Source organism: Leptodactylus fuscus, chromosome 9, assembly GCF_031893055.1.
Source record: "Leptodactylus fuscus isolate aLepFus1 chromosome 9, aLepFus1.hap2, whole genome shotgun sequence".
In the NCBI taxonomy this organism is placed as follows: Eukaryota; Metazoa; Chordata; class Amphibia; order Anura; family Leptodactylidae; genus Leptodactylus; species Leptodactylus fuscus.
In genome coordinates this window covers 43,933,023-43,950,636 of record NC_134273.1, presented here as the reverse complement: position 1 = coordinate 43,950,636, position 17,614 = coordinate 43,933,023, and the positions used below count along the sequence as shown (strand labels likewise).

The 17,614-nt window shown below is 40.7% G+C and overlaps 1 protein-coding gene across 1 annotated transcript in view; it reads left to right on the top strand.

The window, feature by feature from the left end:
* The window catches only part of MEI1 (meiotic double-stranded break formation protein 1), a 268,519-nt gene that overhangs the window by 136,758 nt on the left and 114,147 nt on the right, over window positions 1–17,614 (top strand). The window contains exons 15-16 of the mRNA XM_075286804.1: window positions 6,252–6,363; window positions 8,313–8,373. Coding sequence (XP_075142905.1) covers window positions 6,252–6,363; window positions 8,313–8,373 — 173 coding nt within the window. The remainder of the gene's footprint in view (window positions 1–6,251; window positions 6,364–8,312; window positions 8,374–17,614) is intronic.

The following is a 17,614-nucleotide window of genomic DNA, read 5'->3' as shown; positions in this document are numbered from 1 at the left end:
AGAAAATATTGAAAAATCGGATAGAGAGGAAGGATGGAAAATGACTTGAAAAGTAGATTGTGGTGATATGATAACAACCGCAAGAAAGGTAAGTATGACATAAATATACAAAATATTAATAAAAATATCAAAAATCTTTATTATAATAATTTACCACATATACAAAAATAGGACAATGTCAGAAAGACAGATGTACACATACAAAAAATGGGTGTAGTGGGATGCCACAGCTGATAGTGGTCCCTTTAGATACTGCTAATTTTCCTCACAGAAAACATCAGAAAATGCAACATATACTCTCATATCATGTAATAAAATCCACCTAGGTGAGTGTTACCGTCAATTATGGTTATATAGAACCTAATATAGACTTTTTTAATCCAAATGCTATTTGTTCACCCCATAAAGGGGAACAGTATATATATAGTGTCAAGGTCTATAGGTTCTATTGTAATATATCTTGCTTCCTATATGCAAAAAGAGGCACACACATTGCCCTCAAAGATCAGTAACCAACATACATTAGGAAGACAACATATTTGTAGGTATCGATAAAGCATATCTCACTTCCTATATATAGTAAACAACACGTATATTGCCCTCAAGGGTCCAATAGTCAGCATAAATTAGGGAGTAGACATGTTATAAGTACAACGAAGCAAACCAATGTAACCACTCACCCATGGAGAGGATTGTAAGCAGATCACCAGGGACGGGCACCCACCACCCAAACCCCGACGCGCGTTTCGGCGCAGAGAGCCCCCTGACGAAGGCTCTCTGCGCCGAAACGCGCGTCGGGGTTTGGGTGGTGGGTGCCCGTCCCTGGTGATCTGCTTACAATCCTCTCCATGGGTGAGTGGTTACACTGGTTTGCTTCGTTGTACTTATAACATGTCTACTCCCTAATTTATGCTGACTATTGGACCCTTGAGGGCAATATACGTGTTGTTTACTATATATAGGAAGTGAGATATGCTTTATCGATACCTACAAATATGTTGTCTTCCTAATGTATGTTGGTTACTGATCTTTGAGGGCAATGTGTGTGCCTCTTTTTGCATATAGGAAGCAAGATATATTACAATAGAACCTATAGACCTTGACACTATATATATACTGTTCCCCTTTATGGGGTGAACAAATAGCATTTGGATTAAAAAAGTCTATATTAGGTTCTATATAACCATAATTGACGGTAACACTCACCTAGGTGGATTTTATTACATGATATGAGAGTATATGTTGCATTTTCTGATGTTTTCTGTGAGGAAAATTAGCAGTATCTAAAGGGACCACTATCAGCTGTGGCATCCCACTACACCCATTTTTTGTATGTGTACATCTGTCTTTCTGACATTGTCCTATTTTTGTATATGTGGTAAATTATTATAATAAAGATTTTTGATATTTTTATTAATATTTTGTATATTTATGTCATACTTACCTTTCTTGCGGTTGTTATTTGTATCTTGGCGGTAAGGACATGTTTCTATAAGGCGTAGAATACATAATGGAACTTATATATCAACTACTGTTATATTTACAGTGTGTTCCGATATTGCTGTGTGTTTTACAATGTGGTGATATGATGCCTACACCTCTACCCTTCATATTCTCAGATGTAGGGGTTAGTAAAAATTGTAGACCATCATAACAGAGCAGCAGGGGAGGCTGTATCAGACTACTTGATCCATGTTTCTGTGCTAGGCAGCACGGTTTAAAGATCCTGAATATTGTCAAGTTTGAGCCCTGAATGGGCACTCCAGAGTACACAAAATAAAGATACTGGTGAAGGAGAAGCTAGACAGTGTATATATACCCCAATCACAGAACTTATCATTTTGAGGCCAAGATTGCTTCCTAAAAATTGTGGCATTGTGAAAATGTAATTTCAGTTCCCAATATTTTGTGCTCACTTTGTGTCATCAGAGACATTCACTCCTGGAACTTTGTGTGTTATCCTTGGTACAAAATAAATGTGTATGTGGGTGTAAACTTTAGTTTGGGCACGTAGCAGGGCTCAGATGGGAAAGTGCTGTGCTTTTTAGGTTTTAGAATATAGATTTAGTGGGACTAGTGTTTGGACGTCATATTGTTTTTGCAGAGTCCTGTAGGTGGAATTTCCCAAGGAGTGACCCCATTTTGTAGGGCCCTTTTTAGGGTTCTACAAAAGTGACATTGCATCCAAAAACCAAACAATTTAAATCTGTACTGCCAAAGAACATAATGCTTCTTCACCTCTGCCCCCAGCAGTTTATGCCCACATGTATACCATTGTACAGAGGGTAATGTATTTAACAAAGCCATATATGGGTTTAAGTTGCTGTTTGTGCACTCAGCCAGGCACAAAAGGGAATGAGTGCTATTTGGTTTTTGGAGCTCAGTTTAGTTTTTGAACATCATATCAATTTTGCAGAGTCCCTGAATTGCCACTAAAGTGTAATCTACTGACAAATGATCCCATTTTGTAAAACTGCATCCCTCAAGCGAGGTATCATGAAGTGTTAACAGCATTTTTAACCTGTCGGTGCTGCAATAATTTAGTTTCCAGAAATGATTGCGCAGAGCAAAGTGAAAATTGCTAATTTTCCAAAGATTTCAGTGCCCAATATGTTGTTCCCAATCTTATGTCAAATACTGCCAAGCACAATAGCTTTTGGAGCATTCTTCTTAGATACAAGCGACACAACATACTATACTAGACAGAAGGTGATCTGCTCCTTCTGAAACTCAGAACCTGGGATCTATTACCTTTCAGAACACTGCTGTCATCAAGTTCCCTGACTTTTTAACCAACCTGTAAAAGGCCAAAGTATCGTTTGTTAGTGTTAAAAAGAGACTCCGAGAGCTTCAGATACTTTACTCTTTTTTTTTTTTTTTTTTTTTTTTTTGATTGTGAGCCCCATATACGGATCACAATGTACTTTTTTTTCCCTATCAGTATGTCTTTGTAGAATGGTTAGGAAATCCACGCAAACACAGGGAGAACGTACAAGCCTCTTGCAGATGTTGCTCCTGGTGAGATTCGAACGCAGGACTCCAGCGTTGCAAGGCTACAGTGCTAACCATTGAGCCACCATGTTGTACTATACTCTGATGTTTCCAACCCTCCTAAGAATTATCCATGGTGATTGCACATATTTCTTTTCAAGTCCCTCAGAAGCAGACACATGGTTGAACTCCGTGAACCATAGATCTCCTTGCTCCCAATCATGAGTCTGACTGCCATCATTTACCTCGATTTTCTTGCTCTGAGGTACTCTCCTCTCATTGGACTGTCCTTGTTATGAATTGGGACTTTGCAACTTCTTAGTTTCTTCTGTTTATTGTTATATTCTGTTTTTGGACATTTGATTAGAGTTTGAATAGAGAATTTTAATTAATAATACTCATACATACTCCTATCCACATTGGGGGGGGGGGGGGGGAACCACCCTTTTGTTCTTCTTGACCAGTATGTTACTATTTGCTATTAAACCTGACTAGAGATGAGCGAACACTATTCGAAACAGCCGTTTCGAATAGCACGCTCCCATAGAAATGAATGTACATAGCCGGCACGCAGGGGGTTAAGCGACCGGCTGCCGGCAAAGTCTGCGTGCCGGCTGCTTCCATTCATTTCTATGGGAGTGTGCTATTCGGAACGGCTGTTCCGAATAGTGTTAGCTCATCTCTAAACCTGACCTATATACCCCTTAGCTAATACTATCTATCCAACTCACTAGTTTTAGTACATTTGCCATGTATTATGCCTATTACCATTATGTTATTTTGAAGTTAACTACCCCGGACACTTGGCAGATCACTAAATTACTGATGCCTGAGCTGTTGCGCTCTTATAGCCAAATAAGATCATTAGTCTGTGCACGTGTACTTTTACTGCATAGATTATCCTGTTATATGTATAATGACTCAATATTTTTGGTTTGATTGACCTGAGACTTAGTTGAATATCAGTCATTGATATGCAGCAACATTCGTGCTTGCCCTTTCTTCTATACATTGTCTATCGTAGGCATACTGATATTGACCGTTTGTATTGGTATGCCGTAATGTCAAAATTAAAATTCATGTAGTGGAATTTGAGGGGCAAGACGGCACCTGTAAACACAATTTAGTTTTTGCTACTCATCAAAGGCACGGCCCTCAGATCATTGACCTGCTGGAAACACCCTTGAGGGTGGCCACACTGAATCCTGGATCCAGTGGTCCACCTAACTCTTGTCATACTCCAGAGACGCTTCTTTTCTAGTTTATAAGTCACTCTGATGGGAGCTAGGAGCCATCTACAGAATCTTAGCTGGTAGATTTGTATTTCTCCAGGCTTGGATTGAAAGCCATCTCTCTGTGATCCTGAATATCTATGTTCCTCCTTTAGCCTCCCTATCATTACTTTATGAGGAAGTTAGCTTTGTTCTCCAAAATCCTCAAGCCTGTGTGATCCGTATGGGGAAATTTTAACAGCGTACATGACCCTACGTCTCAACTTGCAACCATTGCCTAATTCATCTCAACATCATCCATCATCTCTGTTACAATTTCTAGAAGACATAGGATGGCACAATGTCTGGAGATTTCACCACCCCACACTCTTGGAATTTACCTGCTATTCACTAGGACGAAACTCCCTCTCGAGAACCGACAATATTTGTGGTACCATTAAATTCAGCTTTACAATACTATATCTTACTACATCTGAAGCCAACAAGAAGGTTCAGCCATTCTGTATAGCTTTCATTGCCCAATTGGACCAATTACCTGATCAACTCCAAATGTTCATTTTTAATAATAGACAACATCCTAAACAATCTACCTACTGGGATGCCCTTAAAAGCATATCTTTGAGGTTGCCTGCAATCCTCTATAACCCACCTGAAGAGACACTCTTCCAGCAGGGAGAAAGAGTTAGCTGCTTTTTGCTCCACCTCTGAAGCAGAACATATTAGACACCCTACTGAGATTAATAACCAAATTTGGATGTAGAGAGCAGAACAGAAAGCATCTCTTATATTTGAAAGGAAAATAAAAGAAAACAACTTTTTTCAACTTCCAGAGGTACTTTGAAAATGGAAATCAGTCTAGTAGCCTTCTGACACATCTCATCCATCAATCTTTCGCCATCCTTAAGATCCGAACTTCTAATGGATAGGTGACAACTTCTAATAGTGACTTTCTAGTGGCTTTTACACATTTCTACTGCTCATTATATAGTTCCCATGTACATGCCTCCCAGGAGGACATCCTGTCTTATTTTGGAAGCTTCACATTTCCTATATTATCCACATCTCAAGTAGAAATGCTTGAAACACACATTTCTCTCAAGGAAATATCTGATGCCCTGCAGGCAATGGCTAAATGCAAAGCTTCTGGTCTAGATGAACCACCACTAGAGGTGATCATATAGTACTAAGAACAAGTGCTATAATCTCTTCTGCGTACAATTGAATCTTCATTCACTCATGGGTTCGAGACCTCCTCCATTAGATTGTGTGTCCTACATATCAAACTACAATGTTTAACGGCATCATTCACCCTTGTGGTTGAATCACTTCATGCCTAACAACACAGTCGTGCCTCCCCAATACTACATCTACGTGTGTAGGAGGAATATGTTTAAATGTAGTATTAAATTTTTTACAAAACAATCAATTAAATTAAACACATGAGCTAACAGAACTATTCACAGGCCTAGAAGCATCATATTCAATTCTCCTCCACACTCAGCTTCACAGTTGTAACACTTGAATAGTGTTGAAGCAGCTTTGTATGGTTCAAAGTTTTATTCAGGTGTGGAAAAAATTCTGAAATGTGAGAATGTTTTCAAAAATAGAAATGTTGACAGTTTACTTTTGTCAATTAGCAAAATGCAGAATAAATGAACAAAAAGAGAAATCTGAATCAAATCAATATTAGGCGTGACCGCTCTTGGAGGTGGAGTCCTGGAAGTGATAATATGGCTCCCACAGGCATGTGTATGGGTCAGTGTGCTAGCAGAGTTTTTCACATGGTTGTTAGATTTCTCCATACCATCTTGAAGCATAGATTTTTGAAATCTGATGCTATTACTGGTCTCTGCCTACCCCGGTTTGCCTTAGACTCAAATAACAATGCAAAATTGAAAAGCAGATGGTTGTTCATATAATATACAAATATTCATTTATTTACAGGAACTACTGCTTTCTGAAAATAAATTAACGATAGGTATACTTTATTTTAAACATTCATTCATGTTCTTTTCTTTTAAACTGTAGAGATATTATGAATGGACGGCATTTCCAGCAACAATGGAGAGATTTTTTTTGCTGCTCACCGACATGTTTGAAGTTGTACCTAATATGAAACAGACATTTGCTTTAAAGCTAGGTATGTTATTTTTGGATAAAGTATTTAAATAATCTTGTTGCCTTTTGTTTTTATAGATTTTGATTTGTTTATCTTCTCCATTTTGTGCAGAGTAGAACAGACAAGTGTAGTGACAGTGTTAATGGGGTTCTCTGGGTTTTTCCGACACTAATTATCAGAACATTTCCTTCTAATGAATGCAAACATTAGGCCATTATAGATATAACTACTGAAGACCCCCTTTTAAGTGTTGCATTATTTAGTAGGTGACTGTAGGTGCATTCACATTTGTCCATACATACTATTATATGTATTCTAGATCATATATATATTGTAAGCTGATGGCTGGTCAGGTAATGGAGGGGGTGTACATCTCACCCAGACTACTAAGTTGGGTGAGATGAGAAAACTCCAGAAGGAATGTTTGTTCTCAGCAGACAACTTTCGTCTGCTGAGCATTTTGGCAGATGCTCAGTATTGGGCTGGATTTTTAGGAATGGCAGGTAGGTTGTTAGTGGGACCTGTCATTCTACCCTCCCTCCAGTACACACTTTGGGGATGTTCCAGCAGCGACTCAACTGCAGAGAGTCTGCTCATCAAGGGAGCTTAAGAAGCCAGCTCCAGCAGCAACACTTTGGGCAGAGCTTGGTATGGAGAGCCAACAGAGAGGTCATGTTTTTGGAGCTATGTCCTGAATGATTCTACTGGCTTTTGATTTCTGTTACTCTAGGTGATGTAACCTATTCTATGTTTAGCTAGAGCCTAGCCGGGCAGGTATTGCTTTTTGTATTGTATCCTTTTGTTGCTGCACTACCTTTTTGAGTGAAAATAAACTCTACGTTTGTTATGACTAAAGAAGCTGGACTTTTTTGTCTATGCCACCCCACCTAGCAACCCCAGACCCTGACAAAATATATATATATAAACTAGCCTCTGCCCTCGACTTCCTCTGCGTGTTGTTGGCTTTGATGATCCGCCTATATTCAGCAAATTGCTGCCATGGATGGTTTGCCTACTCTGGCATTTTGGCAACTCTCAAGCTGTCCTGCTACTGAACTTGTTCCTCACGCCGTGCCTGTGATTGTTCCGGCATCTCAGCAGCTCACTGGGGCGCCATATAATGAGCATGTTGTTGGCATTGATGATCCGCCTGCTCTGGTTTTTCGACAGCTGTCAAGCTGGCTTGCTACTGAATTTGCTTCTCGCACCGTGCCTGTGATTGTTCCGGCATCTCAAAAGCTTGCTGGTACGCCATATAATGAGTGTGTTGTTGGCGTCGACGATCCCCTTCAGCTCCCCTTGAGGATAACTCTGTGACTTCTGGCTACCTTCATAGCTCTCGTTGTTTGCGATAAATTAGATTTTGTTTTTCCCGGCATGTTTAAAATTGGCAAACTGCCAATCTGGATTAAAGGTGTTTAATGTGTGTCAGCAGTGCCTGGAGCAGATCAGATAATATGCAAATATGTGTACACAATCCACTGAAGGTTAGCTGTGTGTTTGCACAGAGAGATAACAGACTTGGCTTTATCAGAACCTGAGATAAGCTGCTGCAAGAGCAGTTTAATATAGTATATGAACATAAATTCATAACAGTCGTGAAGCCATGTCATTTACTAGGATAAAAAGTAGCCTATATGTTAATCCAGGTTACAAACAATCTTTGTGCCAAATTTCATTCAAATCCGTTTAGCCGTTTTTGCGTGATTGAGTAACAAATATCCAAACACACACACAAATTTTCACATTTATAATAGTAGGATTTTTTCTTCTTACCCTTTTCAGCCTATTCTTAAATGTTGTGGTTTTAGAATAATGAAATTTTACCCTATTTGTTTTTTTCATATTTCTGCATTTAAATCATTAAATGTATCCTGGTATTTTGGATAGGGAAATATTGTAAGTGTCATGATTTTCTTTTACATAGTGACATCCTACATGACACTGTTGTCCTTACTTTCTATTTTCAGCTTCTACTTCAATTATCAAATATGCCATGAAAACAAAGTCAACATTGTGTTCAATTCAAAGGTAAGCAGAATGAAGAGAGCAGTCAAAAAATGTTTAGATATAAGTCTGCAATAAAGGTACAAATGTTTAGATAGACACACAGTTAAACTAAGATTCTTGGATTACATAATGCATTTATTTCATACTATGACAACAATAGGAGACTCCTGCACATTTATTAGAGGTTGCAGTTTGCGTGGGTTAGCATGGGTTCACAGTATGGTTATTCAATATCTGTTGCTTTCATCTGTCATAGGATTAGAGCAAAGGACATTACATGACAGATGCAGATGTAAGTTTGTCTGCATTCACCTCAATATAAAAAAAACATGATGGAAGCTTTCTTTCATTGCGTTTCTTCCTTTTTTTTCCTGTTTGTTTACATCCCTAACTTCCTCTTTTGTATTTCCTACAAGGTCCGCTATACCTCACTTCTCCTCTCTCTATCGCTCCCTTTCTCCCACACTCCTCCTCATTTCTTTAGCTAGGCCACTACACCCTCAGCAGCCATCATTATAATTATACTGTCCTCATACACGTGACTGAGGTGTGTAATAGACATGTAGCTAAACCCCCTGTCTTCTTAAGAAAAAGGCTTGTGACGTGGTAAACCTCTTTATTGGAAGTTGATGGGAAGACAGGAAAGGTGAAACTATAGGAAGAAATAATGGCACTTAGAATACAATCTGTACAGTGCATATACAGTATATCAGATACATATACAGATACATATACAGATAATCTCAAGTATGGTATAACATGAGGTAGTAATACAGGCTATGAACAGAACTATGTAATGCATGAAACAAACAGTAAAACAAGGCATAGTGACATACATATAACTCTCTTACCGACTATGCTTGAAACAGGCTTGAGATAGCAAACAACATGGCACAGGTGGAATGGAGTGACCTCCTCACTCTGAGAGATGATGTAAAATGGTGGCTGGAGAGGAAGGAAGTAGAAAAAACCCAGGCACTACCCATAATGCATAGAGCTAGAGCTGAAAAAAGGTTACAGTGAATGACCAGTAGATGGTGCTGTTACCACACAATACAAATTTTGCCTATGAGGGCAGAACACTCCCCGCTTGACGTCGGTAGACGTCACTACTAGGTTCGTTAGATGAAAACAAAGGAACAAGTTCTCCCACTGGTCTCAAGAACAATTTGGTCTCACCTTGTTTCCGAATTTTAACCTCTACCTTACGTATAATTCCATCTGTACTCTTGAATGTCTTGGTGATGAGACAAAGGGGCCACTCATTACGGTGTGTCTGACAATCTTTCATTAACATCATATCACCAGGCTGGAGGTTAGACTCGCCAGTTTGCCACTTTCTCCTAGGTTGTAGGATAGGAATGTATTCCTTTTTCCACTTGCCCCAGAAGACGTTGGAAAGACTTTGTACTACTTGGACAATTACATTCTTAGGTTGCTCCAGATCAAGAGCTGTGTAAACACGTTTACAATGGTGCCAGCCTGTGTAGACTTTCTCTTTAACCAAGGAGGTAGTCTTGTATGACCAAAATAAGTGAGTCAGGCAGGTGATGGCAAGGATAAGGAATCTCCAAGTAAAAAACTTACTGAAGCGATGGGATCCTAGCTGACAGTCTACAGTCTCTGTGTTCAGTACAGATACCTGAGGGCGTAACTCAACATCAGCATGGGGGTCTACGAGCTCAAACATGGTGGTTCTTGTCGTGCTGGACTTTGGTCTATACAAGAACGTAGGTCCAGTAAACCACATTGTGTCTTTGAGGCGATTGGCAGCAACGGATCTGGTTGCTAGATCTGCTGGGTTGAAATGTGTAGGCACATACTGCCATTGTTCGGGAGAGGTAGACCTTCTGATCCTTAGCACTCTGTTGTTGACGTACACGTAGAAGCGTCTAGCGTCATTATAGATGTATCCTAGAACTATCTTGCTGTCAGTGTAGAACTCGGTTTCTTTAATCTCCAGATTCATCTCTGCTGTGATCAATTCAGCCAACTCTACTGCTAACACAGCGGCACAAAGTTCCAGACGTGGTATCATGTGTTCATGGAGCGGCGTCAGCTTTGCTCTGCTCATGACGAACCCTACATGGCATTGTCCACTGGTGTCTATTGTCTTCAAATAAGCTACGGCAGCAATCGCCTTGACTGATGCATCAGAGAAGACACAAAGGGTTTGTGATGCAACCTTGACAGTTGATACTGAAACATAGGAGCGACCAATGTGAAGATTTGATAAGGCTGATAGGGAATTCCTCCAGGACAACCAGTTGGCTTTTTCCTGTATGGGGAGAGGAGTGTCCCAGTCCGACACCTCTTTGGTGAAGTCTCTTAACATAGCTTTGCCTTCGATGATTACTGGAGCTGCAAAACCCAGTGGGTCGTATAGACTGCTTATAGTCGATAGCACTCCTCTGCGTGTGAAGGGCTTCTCGTCTTTCCCAACCTGGAAGGTAAAGGTGTCAGCTTTAATGTCCCAGAGTAGGCCAAAACTTCGTTGCATAGGAAGGGGATCGACACCTAGATCCAAATCCTTTAAATCATTTGAACGGTCCTGAGAAGGAAAGGCTTCCATCAATTTCTGGCAGTTAGAAGCGATTTTGTGTAACCTCAAGTTAGATAGAGCAAGTGTTTCCTTGGCTCTCTTTAGAAGACTAATCGCGGACTCAATTGTGGGCATGGATTTCAAACAGTCATCCACATAGAAATCCTTTTCTACGAAGAGTCTGACATCTGTTCCGTACTCTGCTTCGACTTCCTGAGCCGCGCGTCTCAGCCCGTAGATGGTGACCGCAGGAGAAAGGCTATTACCGAAGATGTGTACCTTCATCCGATATTCCGTAATGTCTTTAGACAGGTCGTTATCCTCGAACCACAAGAATCTCAGAAAATTCCTATGCTCTTTCTTGACAAGAAAACAATGGAACATCTGTTGGATGTCGGCTGTAAATGCAATGGAATCTTGGCGAAAGCGTAAGAGTACTCCTATGAGCTTGTTGTTCAGATCCGGGCCTGACAGCAGGATGTCTTTCAATGAGACACCTTCGTATTTGGCGCTTGAATCAAACACCACTCTGATCTGACCAGGCTTCTTTGGGTGATAGACCCCGAACATGGGCAGGTACCAGCGTTCCTCAGAGTCTGGAAGAGTAGGTGCTAACTCTGCATGACCATTCTGGAATATCTTTTCCATGAAGGTAAAGAAATGATCTCTCATCTCTGGCTTGCTTCGTAGTCTATGCCTGAGGGAGACGAATCGTTTGTAAGCTTGTCCTCTATTGTCCGGTAAGCGTTGCCTCTGAGGCTTGAATGGTAGGGGTGCAACCCAACTCTTTGTTTCATCTTGCACCATTCCGTTATCCATTATATCAAGGAACAGTTTATCTTCAAATGACATTGCTATATGATCGTCTTTCCTTGTCTTGTGAAAAACTGTGCACCCTAAGTGATCTTGATTGCTGTCCCACATGCAGTCATCACAGGCAGGACTACACATGATATTTGGTGGTGAAGTGCTATGTGGCAGTTCCTTCATGAAGAAGTGATTTTCGCATGGTTGGAGAAGAGATGGACGTCCACACTCGAGTGTATTGGTAAGCATGCTGTTGACTGTTGTGGGTTTGTGTAGACCTCCCAAACAGACCTCTCCTACGATGACCCATCCTAGGTCCAGTCTCTGGGCATAAGGAGTGTTGTGGGGACCGTTGATCTGTTGTCTAACCTTGTGGACTTGAAGAATATCTCTACCAAGGAGCAAGACTATCTGAGCCTCTGGATCAAGGTTCGGAATCAGGTGTGCAATATGCTTCAGATGAGGTTGATGCACTGCTGCCTCAGGGGTGGGTATCTCAGGGGTATTGTCTGGAATTTGGTTGCATTCCAGTATAGTTGGCAGGGGCAGACACACCTTGCCATCTATGGACTCTACTACGTAGTCTCTTGCTCTCCTTCCAGCCGTCTGTACCACACCGGCACATGTTTTCAGAGAGTAGGGTGCACTGGGTCCTTCAATATTAAAGCTATCAAAGAAGGCAGACTTGGCTAACGACCTATTACTTTGATCGTCCAGAATTGCATACACTTTGATGGCCTTGTTCCGGTCACTTGCTGGGTAGACTCTCACTAGAGAGATTTTAGAGCAGGACCTGCCTCCTTTGAGGCCTCCACATACCTCTGTACATTTAGAAGTGACTGCTGGAGTGTCCGTATTAACGTCTTTTGACTCCCCGCTATGCTCTTGGGTTTGGGGAACAGTCCACTGTGGTGGTCCAGGGTGTAAAGCTGAGTTATGTTCTGAGCTGTCACATTCGGAACACTTTGGATTGACCTCGCAGTCTCTAGCGAAATGTGAAGTTGAAGAGCAGCATTTGAAGCAGATGCTGTTCTCCTTAAGGAAGGCTTTCCGGTCCTCCAGTGACTTTTCCCTGAAGGTTCTACACTTAAGTAGAGAATGTGGCTTCTTGTGTAAGGGACACTGTCTGCTTGGGTCCTTGTCTAGACGTGGGCTAGACTCTTGGCGGACTGAACCTGTGGAGGAAACGTTAGTTTTGTGCACTTCTACCAATGCTCTACGAGGTTTACTAACATGGGTGGTACCACATGACAACATGAAATCAAAGCTTGGATCATTTCTGATTTTTGCTTGTTAAGAGACAAAATCTACAAATACATTAAATGGGGGAAATGGCACTTTGTGAACCTGTTTATAGTGAGAACCATGCATAACCCACTTCTCTTGTAAATTATATGGGAGTTTCTGAACTATGGGGTTAACACCTCTGGCAGTATCAAGAAACGTCAATCCTACCAAATCTCCTTCTGCCTTTGCTACACACAACTCCGATAACAAGTCACTTAACCCCCTAAGCTTTGGATAGTCTCTGTTAGCTATCTTAGGAAAGTCCTCGATTCTTTTGAATAAGGCACTTTCTATGACCTCAGGTGAGCCATAGCACTCATTAAGTCTATCCCAGACCATTTTGAGACCGACATCTGGACGATTTATATTGATGTCTCTGATTCTCTTAGCATGTTCTGCAGATTCATTTCCCAACCACTTTACCAGGAGATCCAGTTCCTCACTACATGATAGACCTATGTCTCTGGTGGCGTTTTGGAAAGAGGCTCGCCAGGCTCTGTAGTTTTCAGCACGATCAGTGAACTTTACAAGTCCCTTGGTGACCAACTCACGTCAAGCAAGGAACCTGGCAAAGTCCATGGTGGCTGGAACAGCATTAGAACCAGCTGCTGGTGTGTTGTCAAAGTACGTGCGTGGTGTGTGGTCATACCTGGTGGATGTCTCTGGTTTAGTCCAATCTGTGTAGTACCTTTCAGAAGCGAAGGGTGTCTCTCTAAGTTGGGAAGTATTTCGGATCTTTCGTTCTGGGGAGCAGTTGTTGTAGCCAGTCTTGCATTGATGTGTGTGCTCTGGTTTGTAGTAAGCAGAGTGGTAATAGTCTTCCTGCCGATTTGTATAATCAGGTTCACTTGGTCTGTTGATGACGGGCTTTGTATCACGCTCTGCATCTAAGTCGTCATCTGACTTGGAATATTGATAGACGTATTGTGAAGTACGTTGTTCTGGATCTTGGAGTTCGAGTTCTGGCTGGAGAACGTCGCGACGAATCTCGGATTCTGAAAGTTCTGCGGCTTCTAAGAATTCGGCTTTTGCTAAGGCGGTTGCCGTCTCTTTCTCAGCATCAAGGCGTGCTTTCTCCATCTCATACCTTAGCCTCAACTGTATCTCTTGTTCTGTGAAGCTGGCTTTCACTTTTGCTGCTTCTGCACGGGCAATGGTGGCAGCATCTTTGATAGATGTCCTGCTAGAGCCATTTGTCAGGGATCTTGTCTTAACTGAAGATGCTCGGCTTTGAGACATGATGTGACCGTTAGGAGGTAGCTGTGTTATCCGTATGCTGACTCTGCGTGGATAATGGCGGGCTCCGTCTGGTCGGATCTCCTCAGCTTGTAATCAGCAGTCGTTTCACTGATCCCGTGAGTCTGTTATAAGCAGTCGTTTCACTGATCCCGTGAGTCTGTTATAAGCAGTCGTTTCACTATACTGTCCTCATACACGTGACTGAGGTGTGTAATAGACATGTAGCTAAACCCCCTGTCTTCTTAAGAAAAAGGCTTGTGACGTGGTAAACCTCTTTATTGGAAGTTGATGGGAAGACAGGAAAGGTGAAACTATAGGAAGAAATAATGGCACTTAGAATACAATCTGTACTGTGCATATACAGTATATCAGATACATATACAGATAATCTCAAGTATGGTATACATGAGTCCCCCTTTGACAACAATAACAAAGGATTAAGTCCCGCCCTTCCTATTTCCGGTCGAAGATCTCTTTCCGGTTTTGAGAGTTTGCCATGTCTAGCAGGGGTATAGGCATACTGTTTCGTGGTTACGACGAGCCTGCTGCAGAACCTCATTTGCTAAATGCTATACAGTATATATATTCATTTGCCGAATGTTATATATATGTATAGCATTCGGCAAATGAACACTGATTCTGCAGCAGGCACGTCCTTGCTACAGGCAGGCAAGAGTTTTTCTCATTGGAATGAATAGTCCGATGTTAGACTCCGCCTCCTCAGACGAGCCTCTGGCAGAACCAGCGTTGATTGGCCAAATCACTGGCAACTGGCCAATCAACGCTGGTCTATTCATTTCAATGAGAAAAAGTCAACTGGTAACAGCATACTTACCTGCTTGTAGCAAGGACGAGCCTGCTACACAATCAGCCTTCATTTGCCGAATGCTATACACTGTATAGCATTCAGAAAATGAGGTTCTGCAGCAGGCTCGTCGTAACCCGAGGACCATACCCTGAAGTACATACCCAGCCCTGGTTAATTCACTAAGGAACAGGAAGTCTTCTTGCCGCCCTTCCATTGCGCATGTGCCAACCGGAAGTTCGCAGGGGGACTCATGTATAACATGAGGTAGTAATACAGGCTATGAACAGAACTATGTAATGCATGAAACAAACAGTAAAACAAGGCATAGTGACATACATATAACTCTCTTACCGACTATGCTTGAAACAGGCTTGAGATAGCAAACAACATGGCACAGGTGGAATGGAGTGACCTCCTCACTCTGAGAGATGATGTAAAATGGTGGCTGGAGAGGAAGGAAGTAGAAAAAACCCAGGCACTACCCATAATGCATAGGGCTAGAGCTGAAAAAAGGTTACAGTGAATGACCAGTAGATGGTGCTGTTACCACACAATACAAATTTTGCCTATGAGGGCAGAACAATAATACTATCTATCCCTAACTAAACTTCCCTCTCTCACTCACTTCCCCCCTCCCATTTTCCCTAGCTGGGTCATTCCATATCAAGTGATCCAAATATTAATTTTTTTTTTTTTACCTGACGTCTTTAGATTTTGTATTTTTTTATGAAGTACAACTTTAGTTAATTACAAATTAAAAGTTTTGAATAATTTTCTTCATCAGTTAATTTTTTACAGACTTAAAAACTATTTGAAAAAGCGCAAATTTTGGCCTGGTATGGCTTTACATTTTTTATCATATCTCGGGCTAGAATTAAGATAAAGAGGTAGGAGAGGCATCATTTTTCTCAGAACGGCACCGGCATTCATTTCATATGTCACAAGACTGTTTCTTTATATTTTGTTTTGGAGAAATGAAATTCAAAATTTTGATGCGCAATTGTGAAAAAAACGTATGTTTTAAAATTGTGAAAAAATGCATGTGTGTTACTTATGTTCTTGGTTATACTTGTACAGGGATTCAACTTGGGACCAAATTGGGATCAAATGTTTTTGTTTTTTTTTAAGCCTTGAATCATCTGATTTTATGTTTGTGCGAGTTTCTTCCTTTTTTCTTTTCAAATTACAACTTAGAGTTCAACATTTATATTCAACAATAAAGAAACACATAAAACAAATAATGTAAGTGCCAGAATAAATACATCTTAATCATCATAACACAACTTGTTCAGTATTTCCAACCTGAATGTATTGAACAAACCAAAAGAAAAAAGGTGATCATATCCTCAAGTGGGATTTTTTTTTAAAATACAGTCTCACCCTAATTACATGTTAACAAGATAAAAAAAACTATATTTTCAACAGCTATTTATACATGTAACAATTTTTTTTTATTATATCATTAAACATGTCATTTATAGCCTCGTTCTATAAAATATGAACTAATAAAACAATAGTAGATTTTTAAAGTGGTCTTTTATCATCAATTTGTCCCTTCTACTGGGTGCAATGTAATCTTGTCCATAAGCGCTTACTAGCAATGGCCATTTCCTTTTGTGTCAAAGAGTATGTCATGGTGTTCGGTCCACCTGAGTTAATGTCTGATTTTTGTTAAGTTTTAAAATGTCTGTCTGGTTTTCTTGTATACACAACGGATGGCCCTGGACCAGAAAGATGCAAAAAAGTCAATTCTACGTCTTAATTTTCACAATCTTTGGAGAGTACAGTAGCCAGCCACCAGCGCCGATCATATTCACAGGACACACAACCAGTTATGTCTTCCATTGCCAACCTTGTGCTGCCTTCTACCACTTCATGGACTTCACTGTCATTGCTGAATGAAAAAATCCTTGTTTTTATTTCTGCTTCACTACATGGAATGAAAGTGTGGTATTGCTGAGTCCCTTTGATGGGTTCTGCTTCCTGTAACCGATGTTTTAACAAACTCTCCTCTTCTTCATATTCCTGGTTTGTACAATACATGAACTGGATGTTAAGAATATTTTTCTCACCATTTGAAAAGTTGCATAGGTGTTTAAAATTTGGTCTGAATGTGGCCTCTGGAGGCTAGCTCAAGCTGCAAGGCGTTTCACAGTGTTTCCTAAAACCATCACATACACCCTTGCCATGAGCAGTGGCAAAAAAGTGCCATTCAGATTCCACTCCAAAATCTGTCTAGTGGTGGCATACATTCATAAAGTTTTTCCTTGTTTTTATACTGTGCAGAAGAGCCATCCGAGAAGTAGTAGACCTTGCTCAAACTTGGTAGCATGTCCATTTTTATCACTGAAATCAATTTTTTTTGGAACAAATGAACAGCTATTGAATCGTGAAGTAAGCAGTCAGATATAACTACACTTTTGCACTTTATTTCTCCATTCTCATTGTAATAGATCGCAAAAGTGTGCACAGTTGTTTGATCATTGTTCCATTGAAATGACTGTGCTTCATCCTGAACAACAAAGGAATAGTTCTCTGAAGTCTAAGCTAATTACTGCCTCATTCTGTTTGATGCTTTC